Here is a 26,382-nt window from a genome sequence, read left to right as displayed (position 1 = left end):
AGTGTTCTTGAGAAGTCTATGTTTAGTGTGATTTGGGTGATGGCATTTTCTGGGCAAGCCAAACTGTGACATTTTAGCATGGAAAAGGTGAATAAAACCAAGGCTTTAAGAAAATTATGACAGCACTTTATTAGTTTATGAGATTATTTCCTTGAAAAAAAAAATCATTTTAGTTACATATCTTATGCTAATGCATATCATTTTTTGTGGGTTTAAAGAAAATTTGTTGAATACTTTCGTTTCAATTCAGTACTGATTTTGCTTAAAGACTTAGCAATTTTTGCTTCTAGGGGGGACAGCTGCCCCCACTGGGTACGTCCATGCCCCTGTGGTAAGCATATGGACTTGAAAATGGGTGCATTTTGGTCGTCTTTGTGTTTGGGGTGGTGCATTACTTTCGGTGGTACCTTGGTGGTATAATTGCAATACCTCTCAGTGATAATGTCTCTTCAGTCTGATATTCTTGGACAAGTGACTGGTAGATATTCATCAATAATTTTTTAGCATTATTTATTAAGCTGGTGGAATAAAACTTGTATTGATAGACCCTAAAGATGTACAGCTTTTCAAATTTTCCAGTAAATATGGGGAGTTGGCTGCACCCCCTTAATCTACTGAAAAGAATTGAATTTAAGTGGGTTTGAAAACATACCTTTTATCATTCACCGCAATATAGAAGGTCACCATAGATTTTTTCTTCTTGTGCAACAAAGGGCGCTGAGTTATGTCATATTTTACCAATAGAAATTGCTTCTGGAAATCATTTCCTTACTATTATCATTGCTACATTTCTTCTTCATTTGTTGGCAAAAATGTGTAGTTATTGCCCGTCCATCTATACTGAATTTTCAATTAAGCATTTAATTCCACCGCTCTTTCCTGTACCCAAGCGGAATACATACTTCGCTAATGCTCCACCTCCCCCTTTCCATATCACCCTGCCTTTTATCTTGAGTTGCCGTATCCCTAATCCTTGGATTGGATTTGCTTCTGCACATGTTTTGTAGGGTGAGAAATTAATGAAAATCCTGTTTAGTTGGAAGAAATTTGGTGGATTCTGTAATATATTGAATTAGTGGACCACATTTAGGCAGTTCATTTGTACATATACGTATTGTGGATATACCTAGTTCAGAAGCAACTAAAGATTCATTTACATATTTTTATCAGAGCAGTGTTTCGCCGGAGAAGTTTTCTTCAATATATTTGTCATCGAGTTTTACAAACATGAAGAGGACCAAAGAAAAACAAAATTTATCCTTCATAAGGTTTGTAAATGAATGACAATATGCTTCATACTTGTCATTTGAATTAAGCCAGGAATATGCTTTTGGGGGTGGTCCCCCCAGACAACTGTTCTAAGCCTGGGGGGTTGCAGGGGCAGTCTGGCCAGGTCGGCTGGTCGACAATCGCTGGGGCCCCGAACTTTGAAGGCCCCCATAACGCTCGTGTGTATCATGAAGTGGCCGGCATGCGCTGGGGCCTTGGTCGCATCTCTTCTCTCTTTCCCTCTCCTGTCCCACGCTTAGGCACAATATGATGACAAGTTAGTGTGAATCTTCCTCGTGAGGTGAGACCACGGTGGCAACCGCAAGTGTGACTGTATATGTAACACTGCATATATTCGAGTAGGTAATCAGTATACATTGGGGACTACTATGGATCATGAGACGTGATTTTTTCCCTCGTCCACTCTTCCCAGTCTTCAGTTCCCTAGCGAAACCTGATATATCCGCAGGTGTTTCTGGATAGTTGATACCCCAATTCATTCACCAAGAAAAACTATCATATCACAATGTATGGGTATAGTGGGATTCAGTGCAGATTTTCATTCCCTGGAGAAAGTGATTCATAACATTCTGGCAAACCAAAGTGTTACCATGTTTCTGCTATGGGACAGCTTCCTCACAGAGATTGTGAAAGTAGTTCAATAAATGCTGGTTTGGCTAGTGAGAGTGTTTCACCCTCTTTAAAGTGTTAATGTGGAAACATGTTAACAAAAGCGGTGCGCGGAAAATATTGAAAATTTGGAATTTTCAAGACTCAAAACAGCAGATTTTGGCTAATTCTTTGATTAAGAAAGACTGCTGTGAACATGCTGTAGGTCGTTTTGTTAGTAAAATATTTATGGTGGTCATCTACTTCTACATACTACCCCGCAGGCCCCCCCTCTGGTCCAAACCTAGATACACCTCTGGTAGAAGGCATATGAATGAATTCAGTACTTGGATAATATAAATAAATAATTAAATTTTATAGGGTGTGAAGTTCTCACTTTTCACAGTTCTAAAATTTTATCCAGTTTATAAGAGCCAGAATAGCGTAAGAATTCATTTCTGGGCATTTCATTTCCTAAAATTTTCCAGGGGGGCCGAATCCTCTGATGAGGGGGCCCCATCATAAGCCCCAGCCGAGGGCCCCTAATCACCCCAGACCACCCCTGTAGGGTCGCCTGCAAGTCTGTATTCAGTGGCTTGTCTCACTGCTATAATATTTATAAATGATCTTTAACTTTAAGTGAATGTAGTTATAATATGTCAAATTAAGACTAATGGCTATAAATATTTTTTCATTTCTCTTGAGGATTTGAGGGGATCTATCCCCCTACCGTAGTTACGACACTGCATTAAACTGAAAAAAATATTCATTTATTCTATTTTTCAATATACTTGGGTACAGCGTGGTTATAACTAAGGGGCTCCTGAGTACGTGTTATAAGAATGGATTCCACTCCTGATCTGTACGTTATTTCTATCATTACATCGCAAGGTGATGATTATAGATGGTCTTTCTGCCCTGGAAGAGGGTACCCGTGCATTTTAAATCGTCGATTTTCCCGTCAGGATTTACTTATTCCCCCCCGCACTGAGGATGGCTGGATGGATTCAGGCAAAGGGCATATTCACTGAAAGATCACTTCCCTCTTACTGTTTTTTCTTGCCGTAAAAATGTGCTATTTTTATCCTTTTTATTTTGCCTACTGTGAATACAGGAGATTGTTTCATCAGCTTATGAACCCATCAAAATCGAGCAGATCAGTCGCTACGTTGAAAATAAATGCCAAAATATATAAAAGTCCAGGTTCATATTCATGGTAATATATATTATACCTGTGATAATTTAACGAGACATATTTAAAGATTAAGTATTCCGCTTCGTTTTTCGCTCTGACACATTCATTCAAATCGCCCGGATGACAGCGCCGCGTAGTCGGTAGTTCCTACAAGCAGTAAGTTGCTTTCTTTACCCAAAGATGACCTTACTATTCCCAACGTACACGTCAAAGTTGTGGATAGTGACCGATTAACTCGGTGCCGTTAATTTTTGGTCCAGTGTTTTTGTTTTAACTCGAACAGCTGTAATATGGATATTTCATGTGAGTAAACCGATTAAAATAACATTTTTCCTGATGTCATGCTTTTCTCTTGCTGTATTCTTCATCCCATGTTAATATCGCTGTGAGTTGTAGGTGTTTGTATTACGTGTTGTATGTTAATATTCCCCATTTTTAATCCCCTGTTCACTATTTGTCGTGTTACACTTGCTTAGGTTTACTAAAAATTGATTTTTCCGAAATTGTGTATTGTACGTTATGTGTACATGCTTGTGACTTGAGTTATTTCGATAATTTCACGTGATTCATATTTTCGTGTTCGCTTTCATCGCTATAATTCTGTCATTATTTGGACAGTAAACTGAAGAGCGGATACTGTGTCTGGCAGTGTCTATCGTCGAGCACATGGAATATCCTCTCATGTCATTGCTTGTTCACATCACGCCGTCAAACAAATTTTACGGAATAATAATTTTAAATATACAGCTTAGTAATCTATCGATTTCATTCATTCTTCTCGCCTCTTGAATGTAGGCGGGCCTAATGATTTCATTGGTTCCGTGCTTGCTGTAGTTGCATTCGTTGAACTCTCTGCGGTTGCGGCTCGTTTCGGCATGTCTTGCTATTTGTTTTTTTTTCTCTGCATCTGTGACGTAATCACTCCAGAGGCTTGTGGTGGTCACGAAAGCTTTACGGTCACTAGTAGTGGCTATGGCCGAGGACGTGGCAGCTTCAGGTGTCTCTTTGGGGGCTCCCTCTGCCACTTATTTCCCGTGAAATCTTCCCTAGTTGTTTCCTTAATCGTGGGCGTCATACTGTGATAGTTATCAGCTGATGTTATACAGCTATAAAAAAATCCTGCTGAAGTCATGGCCCTGCGAGATGGCCATTTCGGCAAAAATAAGTCAGGTTTGACTCTGTTAGATGCTGATGGTGAAGAGTATATGGAGGATTGTGTTACAGAGTGGCAAGATGACGGGGAAGTACTTGTTGTTCAGGGGGCGGATTGTGATCCTTGGTCCGACGAGTACGCCCTCCGCCTCCATAGGGCCCATCCTACCGAGTCCGAAAATCAGTCATCGTCGTCAGTTCCTAGTAGGACGTTAAGTGCTTGTAGTTTGGAAGAGGAGTTCGAGTCTCGGGGTTGTTTACGTGTGTCGTTCCAGGATCTCTCGAAACCAGGAAGTAATGACGCCACTGGTAGTCGAATTCGACGTATGCTGGGCCTAAGAAACCCAGGTGTGAAGTTTTACTCATTTTATTTGTTTATCCTAGTGTAGGTTATTTATTGGACATGCGTTGCACGTTTATCAGTTCGTGTAGACTTAAATGAAGCCTGTTAGTGATTGACGGGCATTTCTCCAATAACCAAACTCTCTTCCATGCCCATTCTTGAATGCTTTACTTGGTAAACTTGAGTGTTAAAAGAAGCTCTTGACTAACTCCTAGATTATCCATTTTATTTGTAGTAGCTCATTTAATGATTCAACCCTAAGGTTGGTTAGGATAATTGAGGGTAAAAATCACCCCAAACCAAGCCATAAAGGTGTTAATGTCAAACATTCAGGGTGGGGAGGCCATGCCAGCCCCATTCCCTGGGCCACCTCACACTCGGAGGATTTTTACTTCCGAGGGTGTTTGAGGGCCTTGCCCAGGATTTAAGCCTTGGACCCCTTGATCACTCAGTCAAGCATTCCACCCACTAGGCTACTACTCTCCCCTTGTAATAGCGAAGACAATTTTTTAGGCTGCATATTACATTTACATTCTTTAGCATTTCTTTAAAGAAGATTGATGTCTTGTGTCAGCGATTGCATTAATAATTAACCCATTCAGATCTAGCATCAAATATATTAGTCTTGTATTTTCAGAAAACTTATGAATCACAACGACAATCTCTGTTCACCCCAAGGACCCTATGATCAGGAGTCTGGTTTTTTCTAAAAACATCAAATTTCCTAAAATGTCGGTAAAAGTTTCAGATTCCCCCTTAAAATGCATCTTATCTTGTTATTAATAATATAAATCTGTATGTGCTTTCCTCTTCAATGGGAAGTCAGGTCTGAACAGGTTAAGTGAACTGAAGCACAATGAAAACAGTTATAATTAGACTTTAGTATGTGGAATAGGACATTGGATGATGGTAGTAAGTACTCTGGGTCATGGGTCTATTATTAGGAGAATTTGTCTGAATCAGGGATTACAGGAACCCACTAATATTTGGTCCTGTCAGATAATATTTGGAGTGAAGTGTATAATTTGGGTTGTTTTTTTGGGGGGGGGGGGGGGTTGGCGTAAGGGGAGAGATTGTTTCCCTTGGATGTGTCTGCAATTCGGGTGTAGCATTAACTCAAGATGAGGATGGATGTGTGAAATATCTTTGATTACAAACTCGAAATGAAGGTACATGTGTACTTCTAAGCAAGCCAGTGGTGCCATATGGAAGGGCGTAAAAACTACCATTATTCAAAAGTGGATGCAGAATTTTCTCCATTTGGCTTTCAATGCTTTTGTGACCTCTCAGATTCAGAGAAATTGTGATTTTTGTCCATGATTTATAGAAAATAGAAATAGCGCGAAGGCTATTCGGTGGGGGCATCGTATCTCTTTATTTTGAAAATTGCCAAAGTTTACATCTCTCCATAATCCTCCCATAAATATGCGCTGTGATTGAGCTTCCTTGTTTTTTAAAATAAAACAAACCTATTTTTTAAAACTATGGTGGAAGTACCGTATTCTCCGAATATAGTCCCCATCTGAATATAGTCCCCCCCCCTAATTTTGAGGCCTCAGTTTCAGGAAAAATTTAAAAAATATGCTTCAATATAGTCCCCCCTTTACTTTTACCTTGGGCATTTTTGGAAAGAAAAGGGGAAAAAAGAAAGATAAATACAGAATGTGAACTTTCTTAAAATTTCTGATGGTGTCATTAACTTAAAATGACAATGCTGACTAATTGTCTGTGGCATTTTGTATTTTGTTTATTTTTTATGTTTCAATAAATGAGTGATCTTTTTATTGATGGTTAGCTGTTTCTTTTGCCATTGCAGCTTTGGAGGACCCTCCGAATGACATGTCACCTGACTCTGGAATCAGTGACGGTCATCATGCTACTCCCGAAGAGCAAGCTGCTCAGAGAGAGGAATGGAGTAAAGAGTTGGCATTGGTTAGTACAAGCTCTTCTTATATTTTGCACCCTCTTTGGAATATCATTGATATGATATGAAAACCAGCAATCCAAGGAATCATTTGCTGTCCAACCTCTTCACAATAAACTTCTCGGGACTTGGAAAATATTTTGTTGCTTGGAAGTGTTTGTAATATAGAGGTTAACAATTTTTAATGCAATCAAAGCTCATTAATTGATGAATGTTGAACAAATTAAGGGATAAATATTGATCTCTGGAGGCAATTCGTACGTTTTCATTTGAAATCAGTAGATTCCACTTTGCTCCTAGCATTCTGATTTAAATTTGTGGCATTAGATGATTTGTCCTAGTCAGATATAGGTCATGATAGATAGTCAGCCAAAATTTCAACTACATGAATCCCTCTGACTCAGATTTTCATAAAACTTACTATGACTGTCTCTAAATGACTCTAAATGACATAAAACTCATGACTGTCACTAAATATTCCTCGCGTGAAACATTTCATTAGCGAAAGAATAAAATTGTCTAAAAATGCTAGCACTATATCTAATTGTATGCATCCTATGAGAAAGACCATGTTTCAGTTTGAAATAATCATCAATATGTAAGGGAAAGTCATACAGAGAACATGAGACCGGCAGTGATTTTGGTGAAAATTACTGCTTATTATTAGTTGCCAAAAAATGGGAACTTTTTTGAGGCACCAGGAGCAAATGAAATGACGTGATGTGGAGGAGAGATAAGCTGCTACTCATGTGAGCAAACAATATTGGAACATCCATTCTGTCACTACAGGGTACGACAATTGCTCCCACAGTAAAAAGTAGATAATTGATCATCTCGGCTTCGTGCACGGTCGTACAATTAATTTCATACAATTAGGAATACTTTAGCTGAAGAAGTAGTCAATTTTATAGTAACTAGTTAACCCACGTTACACGATTGCCGATAACCCGTGCTAATGATGGGGAGAGGCAGCACGAATATTTGGATTATAATGATCATAATTATGTAATAATGTAGGTATTATATAATTATAATCCAATTATAATTAATTATATGTTATATAATTATGAACTTAATTATGTAACCTAGCAGTATAATTTTCATAAATCACACATCATATTAGAATTGTGCATAGTCTGTCATTTGAGAGTGCTTCAAGGACTCCTTGCGAGATTTCTCCTGCCCACTAGGTATCCATTTAGCTACAATAAAATCAGTCTACTCATATTCTCGCTGCTCCATGTACTCCGACTGTCTACTCAGGAGAGCTCATGCAGTCTCTACTACCTTCATCTCTTGCACTTCCTTTACTTCTACTGTCCTTTCTCTTCTGTTTGACCTTGACTGGCTGTGGGACAATTCGTGCCCGAGTGCTGCAAAAATCTCCATTTCCCTTGGACTGTATTCAACCGCATGCTAAGCTGCTACAATAATTGCACAATTGCAAAAGGGAAAAATATATTTCAAAATAGTAGATAATAATTTCTCTGTTTATGATTGTTTAACCATTGAAGAAATCTTCTTGAATTAATCTTGTATTTTTCCCACTGCTCATCATATTCTGCTCTGCTAGAGTAGACGTCCAATTAAACTTGACCCATTCCTTGCCACCAAGTGAAGAATATGATTATAATAAAAAATAAGTTTTAGGAGGGGAATTCTGATGGAAATACAGTAAAACCTCCTTACATTGTAATGAAGGGGACCAAAATTTGGGAAATTTGATGTATGGAGGTTCACTATAGAGAGGTTTCAGTGATGGGCACCATTTTTTCATATCCTTCAGAAATGAAAGGCAGTACTGTCTTTTAAACCATTATATTTATGTGTTTAAATAAACATGCATGCATTAGTGAACATGTATTTATTATTTACTAATTACAGAAAGCGAGCGCTATCGCATGATTTTTATCATGATTTGAGAGAAAGCGATGTGAACTCTCGTAATTCAACAGTCATTTAAAATGATTAGGATAGTTGGATACCTTTTTTCTTATTTACTGTTAGGTATGCTCTCATATGGAAGAAAATGGCCACATCTAATGATTAACGTGAAAATTACAGCGTATTAAAGGTGTATAAGAAAAAAAATAATGGTAAAACATTTATCACTGAAAATGTCATTCCATGTACGTAATCGTGGCTGCGTCTCTAGTTGTCTCAGTACGATTTGCGGAGGTAGTTAGGCTGTCACGTGGGTATCTCCTTGGTATGATAAGTGGAGGTTTTACGAGATGAAGAGGTTCATTACAAAGAGGTTTGCCTATAAATTAACATGTAAATCTGACAGGACCGTAGGGGTGGTTTGAAGTATGGACGTTTATGATGTAAAGAGGTTCACTACATAGAGGCTTTGCTGTAATTGGCCTTGTGTACCCTTGCATTAAAATATGATGATCCTGGAGTTTTTGCATCCAATTTTATGAAGATCGCAGAAAACATTTAAAGGGCTCTGCAATCTGCACCCGGATGATGGGAGTTCAGAGTGTACTGTGTATACTGAATTTCTGAAAACCTTAGGCCACAACATTACATTTTAAACTAGATTACAATACACTCCTGATTATCCTAATTAGCCGCTAATTAAACGATGGGGGAGAGATGGCACGAATAATCGGAAGACACGGATAACCCAAACGTTCACTTTAATGTCTTGTAATGTTCATAATATGCGTCAAACAAACAATATATTATTATTTATGCAGTTATTGTGTTATTTAAGTGGTTTCAAAAACCTTACATCCACGGCTGTAGGATCACGGATACACAAAAGTGGTTTGCGCGAATGCTTCAAAACCACTGCTTGACGTCGGAAACTACACTGTCAGGCACCACAACACATAGTTGCGTCTCGCACAAGTTGCCCGGGTTGCAACTGCTGCGTGATGTGTATCCGCTGTTATTCCGATGATTTTGCGTCTGATTTTATTTTTATAAATACGGGTCGCGGAAAAAATTGAGCGAGAGTGAAAATCATGCACGTATAATGCACAACCCGGATAAACCACAGCCGGATAGTCGGGATTCTGCTGTAATTGCATAAAAGGAATGAATATTTTAAAATTTTGAACTACAGTCAACTATGGAGCATATTCCCTGTCCCCTTAAGTAGGGAAGGTGATTGAGTGCTACGTAGGGCCTTCTGGATCATCTTGCAACATACCAATGGCTTCTTAGAACTAATACTTGAACTCCTGTTGAACAGTGTCCTGTTCTCAGTTTAGATCTTTCTGATTTTTCTAAGAATGGTCAAAAACACCCGTAAAATTACTGAAGACTCAAACTGAGCATTTATGAAGTGGTCAAGGTCACGAGACAATAGCATATCTGTAACGGTCACTCCCCCATTAGCTGACCATCTTAGATATGAGGACATGAGTGGTTCCATTAGCCATAGAAGATTTGCCTTCGTATTCTCCTATCAACTTGCTCTCCTGTCAATCCTGTGTAGATATTTAATTCTTTATCCCCATTGATATGAGATGCCGGCAGTAAAAAGTTGATGTTTGGAAATGTTACACTGTATCCTTTTCTGCAGGAGTTCTTTCTTAATAATATAAGTAGTTTATTATTGGATGAAATTATTGATTTACAATATGTACAAATAGTTTTTGGAAAAAAATCATAGAACAATGGTTCAAATTATTACAATTAGTCATACAAAATAGAGTCATGTAAAACTTTCTGCAAAGGTGTATTTCGGTGTATTACCGTTCTACCTCTAGTCTGTTCACCCACCGACTGTCAGGCGTACTATTCCCTTAACCATCATCTGGGCTTCGAAGGATGAGTGGCCGACTGAGTATAACATAACCTGACACCAACTTTTCACTATTAATGTTTGTACCTATGTAAAAGCATATGGTTTTTACTTGTTATACTGCTTTTGGTTAAACTTTTGATGAGTTGTTTATTTTTGGCTATTAAATATTTGTCATCGTATGTGCCATTTGTAGTAGATGTTGTTCATCTGTGTTGCTGTTTCAGATTGAAGATGAAATACAGACTCTTCGGCATGTGCTTGATTCGAAAAGAATGGCTGCCCAAGAGTTGAAGAGAAAATTGGGTCTTACTGGATGGCGTGAATTTGCAGAGGACATGAACCAGGGTATTAAAAATGTCAAGGAATCAAATGTGTAAGTTAGAATTTAGCTTTCTTGATCTTTCATTTCTTTAGTTGTTTTTGGCATTAGAATTGGAAATTTTGTTGCATTCGCTGTTTGGTCTGTATTTAATGAAAGTTCCGGAGTAACCCTGCTGTAAATGGTTTTTCCATTCATAACATTTGAAAGCCATTCTTGATGATGCATTAGTAGTTCTGACTATGTTTCAGTATAAATGACCTGACAATTGTCGGCATAGAGAAAGAGCTTTTCTTAAGCTTTTTAAACCCCACATAATCTGATTCGGTTACCTTAGAGTGATAGGGGGAAGCTAAAAATTGATGAAATAGTGTTTATAGTTGTCATCAGTGGGAAGTTTTAATGTAATTAATGAAATTAGAGAAAGATTATCAAATGTTACTAGGTAAGCTCGGTTATGTGTTTATCAACAGGCAGAGTGGTTACATATTTTAATAATTGTAATCTTATTGAAATAGTGGGTATAGCTAATTATCTTGCTTTTGTTATTTTATAAGAGTATTAAGCAATACTGTTAATATGCACTCTCTATATTTGCTACCAGTCATCAGCTTTCCATCGTCCGATACGTAAGACCACAGAGGATTACATATTATCATCTGTCAAAAATTGCCCATTGATCTTTTCAGAAAGTCATATCTAGTGATTTCAATGTGTTTTCTTTGTTTTAGGCCTTGCGGTTTTTCATTAAGAAGTATTTTACTGTCTGATTAATTTAAATGTTGGTACTGTGTGAGAAACAACCACTTTCTGTCAAATTATGATGGTAAACTACGTAAATCCGTATTTAACTTGAGGCACTTAAAATTGTATGCTTAAATTCAGCTATTAAATTGATGCGCATTAATGCCCTCTTGTTATCAATTTTAGGGAAAAGTTTTTAATGAATTCATACTTGATTGCTTCACTATATCATGCCTACCATGAAACAATCGTTAGATATTATGGAGAGGATTTGATGAAAGTGTTTGGGGCTTGCCCTCCTGTTTTCTCTTGACTCAGGATCGTGAATTGTGAGGGAGGTTGACCTTGGGAAGGTTGAAAATGTAGCTAACAAACCTATTAGTACTGTGGCACTCTGTTGCTAATTGAATTGTCACTGAGTCATGAAGGACTACTAAGAACTGAGATGGCATTGCAAAAGTTACCATTTTTTTTTGTGATAGATGTTGACGACAACAGGTAAAACTAAGGACTTAAATCGAATGCCTGTCTGATATAATGTTATCGTACATTTGAATTGTTTTATTACTAGTAATTCTACTCAGGTTGTGATAGTTTGTGATTGAATTAATCCATGGTTGCAGTCATGTTGATCTTGTGGGTATCGTATTTCAATACTAGAGACATTCTGCATCATGACTTTCGTTGTGATAGTATAGTTTGATATGAAAGAGAAGAAAAATGTAGATGTGGAAAGTTTAGCTGCCAGGAAAATTGACTGGGGAGCTCAATCAAAGCAATCTAAAGGTTGTTGACCTTTATGATCAGTATTGAAGTAAATTAGCGTTTGTCACACTTTGGAGCTTGCATCATATCAATTGGACTTTTGGTATAATATTCCTAAGTGTTTCTGAGGCCACAAAACCCACTTTCTCGCTTAATCCCAACTACATTTCATAAAACCAGCCACTAAAGCTAGTCATTCTGCTCTCCTGAAAACCTCTTAGTTTTGTTAACAATATTAGAGTTAGAATTTTAACTGACTGAAGAAAAATTTAACCTACAGTACCATGTTCAGCATAATAGCAATTGGAATCAAGATACATACATATATACATGGTCACAAGAAGTGGGGTTTAGTATCCTTGAGTTATCAAGTTCTGCGATCTTGTGATAGGAAAGAACTTTTCTATATATAATTGGGTCTAATAATTATGGTTAAGCAATGTGGTTTTTGTCCATACAAAGAGATTTATTTTGCATCTCAATCGTTTTTACGAATAAGTGTGAATACTCTAGAAGTGGACTTAAAATGATTGTGGTGTCATTTTCACTCTTGAGTTACGTATTTTGTACGAGTCAAGGCAGGACATGTTGCTAGGTCATGCGGAAAAGACAATGGAAAGGAGAAATGCAACTAAAATGTTGTTTTGTGGGAGATGGATCCATTTAATTGGTAAAGGAGGATATGGAAGATGAGGACTGAGGTGGTGTGAAAAGACAGATTAGAATAGATAAGCTGAGGAGAGCACTGGATTGGAGAGCTTTGTCAAACCACTCTTAGGACTGATGTTGCAAGATGGAAGAATGTTGTTCGTGCTGTACATAATTGTTTTGGAGACGTTAAAAATTAAGTTCTCAAGTAGGGGATCGTCTGCACTCTTGTATGTGTGATACAAATTTAGCCTTTACTAGTGCACTGTGGCTTCATTCCATTACGCTTGATTTATGGCCCCTTTTTTTTATAAATTCATTGAAACGCAATTGTCACGCTAATTCGATTAATGTTGTGTGTTGTCACCTGATGCTCTGCAGTGAAACAATAGTTTCACCAGTTTTAATTGCTCTCATTTGAAATTGTGTATAAATTGATATTTTATTAATGCTTACACCTTTAGATTGGATCACTCCGTAGATTATCTTTTGTTAATGCTCCCTCAAATGTTATTGCTTCAAATTTTTTCTTCAATTATGAAGTTTAATACATGTGAGTAGATATTCTAAAGGCAACAATAATTGCATTGTTAAAATTGTGTGGCATGGTCATTTATAGTAAAATATAGTTTTTAAACAATTCACTTATGTGGATTGGTATGAAGGTCATGGCTTTTGACTCCCCAAGTGGATGTAATCATGTCCATTAGTTCCTATAGTATCTGCCATGGTTGGCTATAGCCAATCACCCAGCCCTTAAATATTAGGGAAAGCTTTCTTTATCTCACCTAACTTATGATTACAAGACGTTTTATGTCTCATCATTAGAAAGTGGTTTTATTTTTTGCTAAAATTCGTTTAAAACCATGTGATTTCGGTGTTATAGAATATCTTGGCGTTGTTTTTATAGTACTACAATTTTTCCACATTTATGGGCATTTTTTTATTTCATGGTACACATTTCATGAATACTTATGCTTTTATTAAGCATTTTACATAACATTTAACACAGTTTCGGTTGTACAAAATTTCTGATAAAACTAAATGAAGGAAATGGTTCAAGGTATATGAATGGTTCAAGTATGTAGTCTTGGCGAATACGATCGGCAAACAGCAAATCCCCACTGCCTCATATGGGTATATACTTCGAGAGACATTCCAGAATTTTTGGGTTGTCAAGTTTCTCTACATGAAATAAAGCCTTTAAAAATGCTACAGTAGTAGCAACAACAAGCTCCTCCTTCTCTTTTTTGACTGTGTGTTTAAATGATAGCTGTCATTTTGCAGATCCCATTTCTTTTGCACTTTTATGTGCAACGCTAATGATGTGTTTTAACAACGTGCCATATCTTTCAAATTCAAATATTTTATTGCAAACTTTGCACAATAATACTCTGTCTTTCACAAAAAATTCTTCTGAGCTGAATTCACTTGCCCTGCTATGAGCAGTATCACTAGCTTTAGGCATTTTAAAATTCCTGTCCTTGGTTCAATATTTAAAGCTGGAACCATGATAAAAAAAAGTCCAACCACAAAACAAAACCACTCACAATGGTGTTTTCAAACTGAGTGCTGGGTAGCTATGGTATAACCATAGTACTGTATAACCTACAAATTGGCCAAAATGTTTCATGTCGTGGGTTCCCTTTTGATACCCCTCACCCAGGTGTTGAGGGAAGGTAGGACAGCAGCTAGATACAACAAAATCGCTTAGTTTTGATTACAGCTGTTGCCAGTCGGTCAGGAAAGGCAGTGAAAGAAGCACACATAACTAAAAATAATCGGATTCAAAGAAACTTAAAAAATCATTTCCCATTCATCCTAAAGCATCTAGAATGAGATGCTTTCTCACCTGAAAAATTAGATTTTCCGAATATCCGACGATCCGTCCGCTAATAAGGAGAACCTCCTCTCCTCCTATCCTTCCTTTTCTCTCCTTCCCTTCCCCTAACTGCTAGTGCTTCGTGCTTTAAATTAACCACACGTGTCTATGGATGTCTTTAAACGAATCGAATCGCACTGTTGACGGCATGGCGCCGTTGACGGCTGCCGTGGTCACCATGGCACCCATTTCAATCCGGCCCGGTGGTGTGCCGTCTAGGGCGTGAAATACAGGCAGTGCTACATAGAGGCCGCTTTCTCACGAAATGACTTTACGCCGGCCACCGTTCACGTCACGATGCCGTGAAATTCAGGCCGCTTTCAGACGAGATGACTCTCTGCTGTGCTGTGGGACGTGCCGTGAACGGCGGCCTGTTCCCAGCCAGCGGCTGTGTTTCAGTCAACAAAATTGTTACATTAGACCCACACTCAAGGTTTTCCTGTGACAAGTTATCCAATAACGCTGTCTAATGTGTCGCGATTAGTCACCAGAATTACTGCTCGGCATTGATGCGTGCCGGGCGCACGAGCTTGTATTTCCACTCTTCCACGGCCGCGTTAAATTTCTTTCAGCACTTTTTAATTCATAATATCTAATTCTTCAGGAGAGAAAGTGCCTCATTCTAAATATTTCAGGATTGATACATGGGAATCAAAGAGAGAGGTTGTGATAAATTTAAAGGCAATTTCTGGCGGAGAAATCGATATGGTGCGCGGTATATCGCGGATGCATTATGCACAAGAATTAAGACAATTGACCTTGGAATCGTAATGAGGTAGAGCAAATGAATGTCGGCAGCGTTAAACAATGAATGCTTAGGCTTTAATAGATTATGACACATTAGATGTGATTTTTTCGCTAATTCACCAAAAATCACAAAAAATGTGAAGTTCGTTTTTATTTACCAATTTCGTATTATTTCGTGTTATTGCATCTCTTGAATTTCACGGATCTCTACTCATCAGTTATTTCATTGGTTGTTTCTGTTATTTAAAAAAAAATTATGAGTAAGGATGGAAACTCCTAAACAATTTTACAAGTCTTTTTCTTTTTTAATGTACCAGTTTTTTGATTATATCTTTTCACTTATCCTCATCACTTGATGCGACTGTGCTTTTTTAGTCATTTGAGTCATTTTGTCAGTCTTGATTTTAGAGTTGACTCTGTCTGCATATTTGTTGTAAAAACCTGAAGAAATCAATTAATTTAAGGCAAAAAGAATGAGCATATTTCGATCCAGTCAAACATCTCTTAATGGACTCCTCCAAAGACACCTCCCATTAACAGAGGTTTTTAGCTCCCCCCAGCGGAACATTGCACTTTATGGAATTTTGAAAGCCCATTGTCTACATGCAGTGTATCCCGGAAAGAAATATCAATCAGGTTGGGGTGAGCACCTTGTTAGTCTACTGATTATTAGTCGTCCTCATTTTATTGCTATGCATACCTTAGTGTGGACGTAGTGAAATTATAAGAATTGGGTTCTGCTTTCACTATCGAGGGGAGGTAGTTGTGTAGGAAGGGATAGAGTACTAGGGAGCTTTTCTATGCTTTTGGTTTTGATGATGGATATGCCGATATTCAATGCATGGACAACAATAAGCAATTTTTAGATAAAAAAATAGGAAAGATTGTTTGAATATTACAAAAATGTTAATTGGTATTGAAAACATAAAAAAATGATGCATTTACAGCCAATAGCTGTAGTTGACAGCAGTTCCCTTACATGTCCGCTACAAGGAGATATGACTGTATCACAAATTCCCTTTCTATTTTATGGATTGGGTTCTGGATTCATGAGGCTCAGCTATGTGGATGTGGTGTGGTCATTTTACAATGTTTCAAAGTATTGAATTCTAAGGTTGTGAGTTCTCCTTTTAGATCATGGGATATAGATCGTATTTAGCCCATAAATGTATGGCTACATTCATATTTTGAATCCGTATTTTTTTTTGCACTCACTAATTCACATTTTAGAAGTAGGTGGGTCGTGGGTGGCACATTGCATGTGGATTGGGGAAATTTTATTCTGATGTGTATTTTTGAGTCTTATGTCATTGAATACAGAAATGTTTTGAATCACCATCATTTCTCACCTTCTCCTTCTTGAATAGGACTATAAGGGACTGGAACGACCTACCAGCAAAACTATTTGAGCCCTTCCCAAAAAAATTACATATTTTTAAAAAGCTGTTGAAGAAGTTGGGACCAAGGTTTCTTATGATGTAATCAATTGTTTTGCATCGAATATGTATTCATGTTACCACCAGGCCAATGGTCAACTTGTAACAATTTAACGATAATGATTTCATAATTATGAAAAAGATTTAATATATAATGGTGACATAAGTTAACTATATGCAGTATGAACCTAGATGATGCAGCTGTTTCATTGTTGCAAATTTGGATATTATCGTAGAAGTGCAATATTCGGTTAAAAAACTATGACTATATCAAAACAAGTGACTCAGAAAAACAGTGATGTAGAGAAGGTGGTACTACTGCCACTGTCGCACGATGATATTTGAAGTGGGATATCTTACTATCTCGTTTCAATTCTGGTGGTAACTTTTTGAAAAGTGTCAAACTCTGGGTGCTGGTTTTTAATAAATCGTGTGTGTAATGTATAAATATTATTAGGAAGTTTTGTTGGTCAGAGCATGGTGAAGAAAATATGGGGAGCCCACTGTTTGAAGTTCTTTTCTGTGTGATGATTTCACTTTAAGTGAAACGTTCAGAAGCCAGGGTCACTTTCGCAGCTCAGTTCACAATTTTCGTGTCATCACATAAATTAGTAATTTGCATTTGAAAAGAATAACTATGCAAGTGGTTGTGTGTTAGCAGTCAATTTTGGAAGTGTGGTGGTACCTCAAGATAGGAGTGCCATAACATACAAGATATTTGAGATACTAGCCATCAAGCAAGCTAAGTTTCACGTCAAAATACGAGCAAAATGTAAGATACAAGGAATGGCCAGCTGTGGCGCTGCACACGGCCTTGCACCTGCACCAACATCAGCATTTAAGTTGTAATTTGCATGTGACCAAAATACAAGTACACTTTATAAAAATCAGTTTTTTTGCTTTACCTTCTCTTTTATTATGTTTTACACTGTAGTTGTCATTTTTAAATACATTTTTTTATTGAAAAACACGTAACAAAAACAATTCGGGTAGCATTTTTGGGGCTGGAACGGATTATTGGCATTTAATTGAATTTCAATGGAGCAAATTGCTCTGAGATTGCAAGCAAATTGACTTACAAGCAAGGTTACGGAATGAATTATACTCTTATGTCGAGGTATCACTGTGGGTTTAAAGGTTTCCCCAGGTTTCCACCCAGATGAAAGTGGCCATTTAGCAGAGGAAATGAACACACTCACAGGGCTGTAAAACGGAAAAAACCTTATTCAGTCTAATCACCAGAAAAGTGTCAGATCTTTCTTCTAATGAGTAGGTGTTAACCAATGTATTGTATATAAGAAACTTTAAGGGAATAATGTTTCATCGTGAGAGATTATTTGAAAAATCGATGAATTAATTGTCTTAAAAATGTTTTGCATATGTGTGCATGATTTTGCTGTTTTTTGTGTCTGTTTTACCTAAGTTTTGCTTAATTTTCTCTGAAAAGTAACTCAAACAATAGGCATCATAAAATCCATCTGAAAACACAAACACTTGTGTGATGCCTACACACCTTGCCTTTGACCTTTTAAGAAACCACCAAAATTTTGGGAATGGAGATTTTGAGTTCCTCTCAACTGTAATCATTTTGAAGATTGTATTTGTAGAATGCATATTTTTAAAAATACATGTGATGCGTATTTTATAAAATTTCATATGGTGTTTAGGAATCCAGAGAGATTAATAATTATGAACACACGTTTGAGAATAGGGTGGTTTCCTATTATTTTTTTATTGCTAAATCGAAAGATTATTACTCCTGGAGTACGTATTTCGCGCTTTTAGATTTTTAAATGACGATATCTATGTTTCGCGATTAAATGAAAAGTTAAAAATTTCAAGCGCGCAAAAATGCGACGCGTAAGTAGGAAAGTCCGTGCGACGCATTTCTGGTTCCCCCTCTCTCCTTGTGAAGTGACCTTGATCGAGACTCTGAGCGCTGATAGGACGCAGGATGCTAGCGGATAGCTGAGTACTTTGCTGAATGGTAGCGCTTGGCTTAAAAAAGGTTTATTAATACCTTATCAAACGAAGAAAACTTTCCGACCTTAGCCAGTTTTAATAGGTGATTATTAAGACATGTTTCCCTGAGCTCTGTGCCTCATGCATGCATTGGTAACCTCAGACGATGTATAACTCCTATCCTCTCGTGTAGAAACTAGGTCCCTGTGACGTCACGCGGAGTGGAATCGCATGGGCGCCAATCTGGCCTTTTTCAAATGAGGATAAAATTTGACCCTTGCCATTCGTCTAAACCTGTATTTCAAAAACCAAATAATTTGTGTATTATGAATACACTAATGGTGGGTAACGAATCGCAATCAATGCCTATCGTTTTCTTTGATGAAGGAAACTACCCTATTTGAATGATTCGTCCTAATTTGCTTGCAAATAAGTTGATGGGAGTGTCATTTTTTATGTGTATTTGTAAACATGTGTTTCTTGCATATTATTTCTTGGTTTAATTTATAATAAAGAAGAAACTCATCATTTTTCGTAGGAAAGACAATTAGTAATTGGTTCTGGCCCAAAAGTATATTTTTCAATCAAAGAAGGTTGTTTATAAAGGCTATCATTTGAATATTGAAATCAAATGGATTGAGATTTGTACGTAGCATATCTGCTAATTAGATACAGTTAAAAAAATAAAAGTTTACCTTGATATTTGATATTGATAGGTACTTGAAAATGTGTCAGCATCGAAACCTGAGTTAGAGTGAAATGAGTTTTTTTGGGGAAATTGCATTTACTCATCAATGACAGTTTTTTTTGGATGATAAAAAAGGTGAAGTTCTGGTTTCAAGTTTAAAAAGCATGCTTGATACATTTTTTTGTGTAGAATATTTTTTGCTTGATTGCTTTAAAATAGCAGCAGACTTTCGTATTTCAACTGATTTATTTTTAAATAATCCCTCATTAATTCTTCCTGTTTATCAAATAAGTTTGTGCTTCTTTTGTGTTGTTTCTTATTAAAAATATGATGGTTTAATTCCACAAACATATTATTTTGCCTTTATCTGCTTTGATCCTGGGTTGCAGGTGCGTTAAAGTAGGAGAAACAGTGAACCATGTTGCAGTTGCTGTGGTTAGTGCCCCAATGTGAGTGGATTTCATTAGCCCCAAAACTCAGTCATGTGGCCAATGTTCAGCCAATAGTTACCCAATATCCCCTGTTAGTGCATTGGAATAGGCACCCAACTTAGGTTTTCAAGTCCTTCTTCCATACCTCTTTTTTAATCTCTATCTTTGCCTTTACTGAAGTGAGAATTCTATGTCACGTGTTACTCACTCCCACTAGATTAGTTTAAGTGTGCATGACATGTCATTAATGAAAATTCTCTTTGTAAATTTGCATTTAATTATTTTTACTGCATGCTATGAATTTAATCCAGAGCTGATTTGTTGTGGTAAACTTGCCATGGAATGTGTAGATTTTAATGTGTAAAGAAAAGGGTGGATTTCTGTTCATTTGGTGTCGAATCTGTTGGCTTTGATTGGTAATGAGTCTTTTCTGTTTAAGTGATCCTAAAATCCAAAATTTCCTAGATGATATCTTATTTTTTGTGTAAACACCTAATCATTTCCTATTTGACTATGTGGAAGTCTGGTGCATTCTTAGGGGAATGCATCGTAATTTAAAGTTGCCTCAACTCTGTTCTTTCCTCTTCGCTGATGCAACTGTCAATCCCAACCCATCTCCACTCTGTCCTTTCCACCTTTAACTGTATTTACGCCTGGCCACCTAGGAAAAATTGCCCAGATAATGATGACACTACCACCGGGGAACCAGAATTGGTTTACGAATTATGTTTAGTTAAATTAACAGTGTGAGCTTAAACTTGGTTCTTTTTTACTATGAATTATTTTTGTGGGCTACTCTTTTGAGGGGTACTCCTCTGATAGCCCAACAGTAATAAGCTTTGGTGCGAAGGCTCCCGCAGTGCACTGGTATTGTGGGCTACATTTTCTGGGTTTCACTGCGTCGTGGTTGTGTTGGAGACAACAGTTTCTCCTGCACGCCAGCAGGCGTCTTCAGGTCAGAGTGCTTTTGCTGTGCTTTGGCCTCCGTTATATAGGCAGCCCAGAGGTGTATGTTCTCCCTGATTGGTCGTCTTGCGGCCAATAGCGTAGGGGTATGGGGCGAAGAGTCTCTTCCACGTGCTGTGGAGTTGGTAGCTATCCTCTCGGTTGAAATAATGAGGATGTTTAGGTATTTCAATCGCCTCTCGGATGATCCTCGGAAATCAAGGAGAACATACACCACTGGGCTGCCTATATAACGGCGGCCAAAACACGGCATAAGCTCTTTGACCTGAAGACGGCTGCTGGCGTGCAGGAGAAACTGTTGTCTCCAACACAACCACGACACGGTGAAACCCGGAAAAGGCAGCTTACAGTAATAAGCTATTTATAAAATGAGAAAATCTTTATAGTTTATCATCATAATTTTAGAATAACTTGTCTACACTGTTTATATAGGGAAATAAAATGTAATTAGGCAGGCCTCTTTAGTCAGTCAGTTTGAGTGGTAGTTATTCACTAGTTTGGCCAAAGGATGTGAAAATTCTGAAAAAATTTTGTAAAATATCTTCCTCTGTCAATTTGAAGCCATTAACTCTTCTGAGCATGCAAAATCAGTTTATGGAACACACATCTCTGGAACAGCAAAGCTATTAAGTTCAAAATTTGGTTACCTCTCCAGCTTATAGTGTAAAATGTGCATGAGTTATAGCTTGTCTGAAATTTGTTCTTTTTATATCGTGATGAATATTCCAACTAGAATAGTCCATGGGCCCAATTGTTCCTATCAATTCTTCTTTTGCAATGGTAAACTTGCCATGAAATATGTGACTAAATGGCAATTTTCTTTTCATTATCTACTCATCTCTCTATTTTTTTGTTAGTTGAAGTATGTTGGTGTACAATGCTTCTGAATAGTTCAGTGTGAATATAGTGTTGGAAAATGCAAGTGGAAAGTGCAATGCTCATAATAATCTGTTGGTCAAGTGTAAGGACATCTTCCCTGGTCAATTTTAAGAACTTTGCATTCAGAAAATATGTAGCATCTCGTCAAGTGAAGTTAGGGATGTACCGCATCACGTGTATTTTGTGAGGAAACGTGAGAAGGTCAATTTTGACTTGTGTTAGGAAATTCAGGGGATTCAAATTAACCTTTGATGGTAAGTTGTTGGGGTAGTTAAGCATAAATCCCTTGTAAATTGCCCCAATGCCACACTGATGCTTTCAGTGGGCAACTTTCTTTGAATCTTGTGTCTGTGATGGCTTACTCTTCACTCATGGCTGTGATGGGTCAGGGTAATGTTGGGGGGGACAATTTTGCTTGGTGGTAGCATCATCAGTTGTCGCGGCTACCTCCTCATAGGAAGCATGCTTTTCAGCAGCAGCCATTCTTGTATCAGATTCATGATAATTGAAACAGGTTGAGGTAGTCGTATGTTTAGCATTAGTTTTATAATTTCATAATTTTTGCTGGTAGTACACCTACTCTTAAGTAATTGTATTGTTAAAAAAATAGGGCTGCTTGGGTAATTATGGTATTATTGAGTATTATTATTGGTACTATCGAGGATTAGATTGAGAATCATGTTAAATATCTGGTCATTCACTTAGCCATTATACCCAAGCCTGGAAAGAGGCTTTTCTCAGCATAAATAATGTTTATTAAGAAGAAATCACTCTTAGTTATGCAATAATCACCACAGGAAACTAAATTAAACGTATTATATTTATAAATCTATCTGCTGTAGTAACACGTATGTCAGCAGGAGATGAAGATAACTGTGATTTTATAGAATATTTCTATATTGATAAGATGATAGGAACATAACTAGCTATATTAATTTCACAGTTTGTAGTGATTCCAACTACTGAGTAGAAATTCTCCTTTAAGATCACAAAAATTATCATGAAAATCTGAGATGATGAGGACAATTTTGCTTGTACTGTGGCATGGAATTACCCACCTGTTTTTTTTTATCTTGAGCTTTACACACTAAGTTAATGTGGGAATAAATAAGCGATTCTCTTTCATTTTAATTTTCACTGAGGTATTCCTGAATTCTGCATGGTGAGTTCTCTAGTGTGGAGAATCTTCAAAAACCCACTCTGTGTAATGATTTTCGTATTGATTTATTAGGTATAATTTCTCATGTTTCTTGTAAGGATGGATGTAGTGCTTGTATTTAGTGGCAGTTTTCATGTTGTAATCTAAAGTGTTGTTGGTTTACTTGATGAACTTAGCTACTGTGACGGACGTTATAGGTGTGATATTGTTGAATATCTTGTATTATATTGTCAAATTGTGATGGAAGTTATTAATATGAGTCAAATATGACATTGAAATATTTCCACTTAATTTTCATATCATCCCTGATGTTTCCATTTACTTTCTTGTTTTTTTTTTCTGGCACTCATCTTTCTTTTTCATATTTAACATACTACAAGTGTGTATTTACAATGTGTAGCAAGAGTAATGTAGGCATGGTGTACGAGTTTTATTTTTAGTCAAAATGTTGAATGTTTATTTGGTGGAAATATTGCAATGTCTTCTGTAACTAATAATGATTAGTTTGTCTTCCATCTTTATAATCCTCTGATATTTCCATTTACTTCCTTGTTTTTTTTCTGGTACTCTATTTATATTTATATTTACTATAGTACAACTGTGTATTTATGAGAAGTAGCCAGCATAATGTAGGCATGTTGTACCAGTTTCATTGTTAGTGAAAATATTTAATGATATCCTATTCTTTTGAATTTATTCGTCATTTTCGTATCTTAAACCATTTTCTTATTTAGTGAAATAGGTAGAGCGATATTTATAAAAAAATTAAGTGTTGAGTGATGATGTTTTGTTTATCGTGAAATCACTCCGGGTTGTATTTTCCCATTTCAACCAAAAGTAGTTTTTGGTGAGTTGTTTCATGAAACTATTTTAATGTGTAAGGTTTCAGTGAAAGTGAAATGGTATAAATAATATGTAAGGAGTACCTAAGATCTTTGATGTGTGATTTGCACCTGTGTGAACATTTCTATCAGTGTGTCCTAATTCTGTTCTACTTTCTATACTTTATAGTCTGCTGTTTGGGTGAGTGTACTCATTTAAAAGTTATTTTAGTTTGCCAGGCACTCCTCTTCAAACTATGAGAACAGTGCTGCATGTCCCTTAGCAAATTTTTTTCAAAGTACATAACATCATCCGTAAGAGTAGCATACCTATTATAGGAAATGCTTTCGGAAGCTCCTTTAGTTACTCTGTGGAACCGAGGCATTCTTGTGGTATTAAACTTAAGATTTGCATGGCTTAGATAGTTGAGTAATTTGTTCAGTATTATGTTATCTCATTCGGAATGGTAAATAGTTTAAAACTTGGTGCTAAATATTCAGTTTATGATTGGTTAAAATTTTTTTAGTGTTCGTGAAATCAATATTTTCTTATATTCAGTGGTTTTAACCGAGAGGGTAATGTTTTGTTGTCATAGGTAAACTAAGGAGGATGGAAAGAAGGCTGTTAAAATAATAAAACAATAAACAATAATGTCGAAATAATACAATGGCTCAATGCTAATACATATTCTTTTTTATTGCAAATATATCATTTTATTTGATATTATTAGGTTTTAATCATGTATTAGTTTTCCTTGGTTGATATCTCTATTTTGTATTCTAATTCACTAATCTTTCTCTTCTGCATGGTACTCATCATCAAGTATTATTTTTTTGACATTGAATTGTATTTTCACTCTTTAAGTCTGATTAATTTTCATTAAATTTATTCAACTTGTAATCATTGTAATTTTTCTGAATTTTTTCCATTTTTAAGTTGCAATTTTCATATCTTGTGTAATATTTTCACATGCAGTAGACCCTTGCATTACTATAATGAGGACCAATGGTGAAGCATATTCTCTCGTATGTTGAAATGGCATAGTGTTAAAAATGTGATTTATTAACAGATAAGCCGTAGCATTCCATAAATGCCAGTTGAAAGAGAATCTGGTAAATTTGAAATTGGAAAATGCACATGCAAAATGAGCTCAGTTTGTGTGAGGAATCCAACGTTAGTCAAACCCATGGCAGTAAAGTGGCAGTCAATAGGACACTAACCGTTTCCCGAGGATAATTTGTCTCTTTTTCGGAGCCACTAAAACAATATTTTCTGATTCATAAAAACTTAATTTTGTAGAATTCTATAAAGTTTCATTTCATTGGTGTTGCAAAGAAGTGGTAATTGCTGTGCTGATTGAAGGAATTCAAATAATGAGTATTTTTAAAAAATAACTTGTAAAAGGCTGTGTTTGTTTTGACTACTGATAATATTTCAGATGGCAACAGCTGCTTTGTTTTTTTCTGCAAAAGAACTGTATTTGACTAGTTATTTGTGTAAAATACTGTCATTATTTTTATTGCCTTCAGTGAATTTTCCTGACTTGATGAAGGGATTATTGTGGTGTAGTGATTTTAGGATAGGTCAGTCAGTGTCTTAAAAATGAATAACTTCCACTAATGCCATATCAGTCATTTCGACTGCAGATTTAATTAATGGAAGATTTTTTTATTGTCATCCATTGCTTTGGATGGCTTATACCTTTCTCAACTCTGCCCTCTCATTATGTAAGACTACCAGCTTTACCCCTCTCTCTTAGTCTGATGTGAGGCAGCTGATATTTTTTCTCTACTCTTGATTTAATCCTGTGAATTATAAGTAAAATGCATCATAAGCTCTACAAAGTAAAGAATTTTTAAACGTTTAGTAAAACTCATCCAATTGTGGTGTATAGACCTCGTGTGACTTTTTAAAAATGTTACCGAAAAATAAAGTTAACCACTCTTGTAACTGTAACTAGTTACCTCTTAATATTGCCGCTGATTTTCTTAACTGGCTTTTAAACTGTATCTGATCCCTGTTACAATTTTGTGGTATTTTACCGATCTCCGATTGTAGCCGATTCAAAATATGTCGTCTTACAAAATGGGCTTATTCACCAATTTCACTCTATCGTTGATTGTGGTAGAGTATGAATAATAAGAGTAACAATATAAAAGAATTTGAAATACCCACATTTTTCTGCATTTCCATCCATTGTCTACTTAAAAAGCTATCCGAGACTATGAGTGGATGGCCAAAGCCCTTTGGCAGATTAGTTGATGACATTTTAAACTCATGCAGAGTGTCCCTGGTTCCCCGCAGCCTTGTGCTAGGGCTTTGCGTGGCTATTGTGGACAAAATTGTGAGGAATTTATTCCCTGCATGAAAGGTGAGCGAATCAATGCAACGCAAAAGTGCAATGACATCAGCAACTCACGAAAAGTAGGATCCCACTCTCATGGTCTCTTTATTTTTCTCTTACCAGTTGGGAAAGTTTCTTTTTATGTCATAACTTTAATCTTTACCCTTAATCTCCCGTTTCTTTTATAAATTGCATCTGAAGGTGTGAGTGAAGGGCCCCATTATGAAAAGAAATTAATTTTATTATTTCATCCATTCACTATTCATGTACAAAACATTACATTGGCACCACAGTGGTAAGGTAGTGAATATCATTAGGAATGTCATGCTACTTCA

At 36.6% G+C, this 26,382-nt stretch overlaps 1 protein-coding gene across 6 annotated transcripts in view; it reads left to right on the top strand.

The window, feature by feature from the left end:
• The first annotated feature begins 3,241 nt into the window (after window positions 1-3,241).
• Window positions 3,242-26,382, top strand: part of LOC124154672 (tumor protein D52) — a 34,412-nt gene continuing 11,271 nt past the window's right edge. The window contains exons 1-5 of one of the 6 annotated variants that reach the window (XM_046528540.1): window positions 3,242-3,376; window positions 6,385-6,500; window positions 10,480-10,628; window positions 19,836-19,895; window positions 23,893-23,904. In XM_046528540.1, the coding sequence (XP_046384496.1) occupies window positions 3,364-3,376; window positions 6,385-6,500; window positions 10,480-10,628; window positions 19,836-19,895; window positions 23,893-23,904 (350 nt within the window). In that variant the 5' untranslated portion in view covers window positions 3,242-3,363. Of the gene's footprint in view, window positions 3,377-4,021; window positions 4,574-6,384; window positions 6,501-10,479; window positions 10,629-19,835; window positions 19,896-23,892; window positions 23,905-26,382 lie in introns of those variants that run through there. The other 5 variants (XM_046528535.1, XM_046528537.1, XM_046528536.1 and 2 more) reach the window with 5 other exon arrangements.

Source organism: Ischnura elegans, chromosome 2 (assembly GCF_921293095.1).
Source record: "Ischnura elegans chromosome 2, ioIscEleg1.1, whole genome shotgun sequence".
NCBI lineage: Eukaryota > Metazoa > Arthropoda > Insecta > Odonata > Coenagrionidae > Ischnura > Ischnura elegans.
This window is presented reverse-complemented; position numbering and strand designations above follow the sequence as displayed.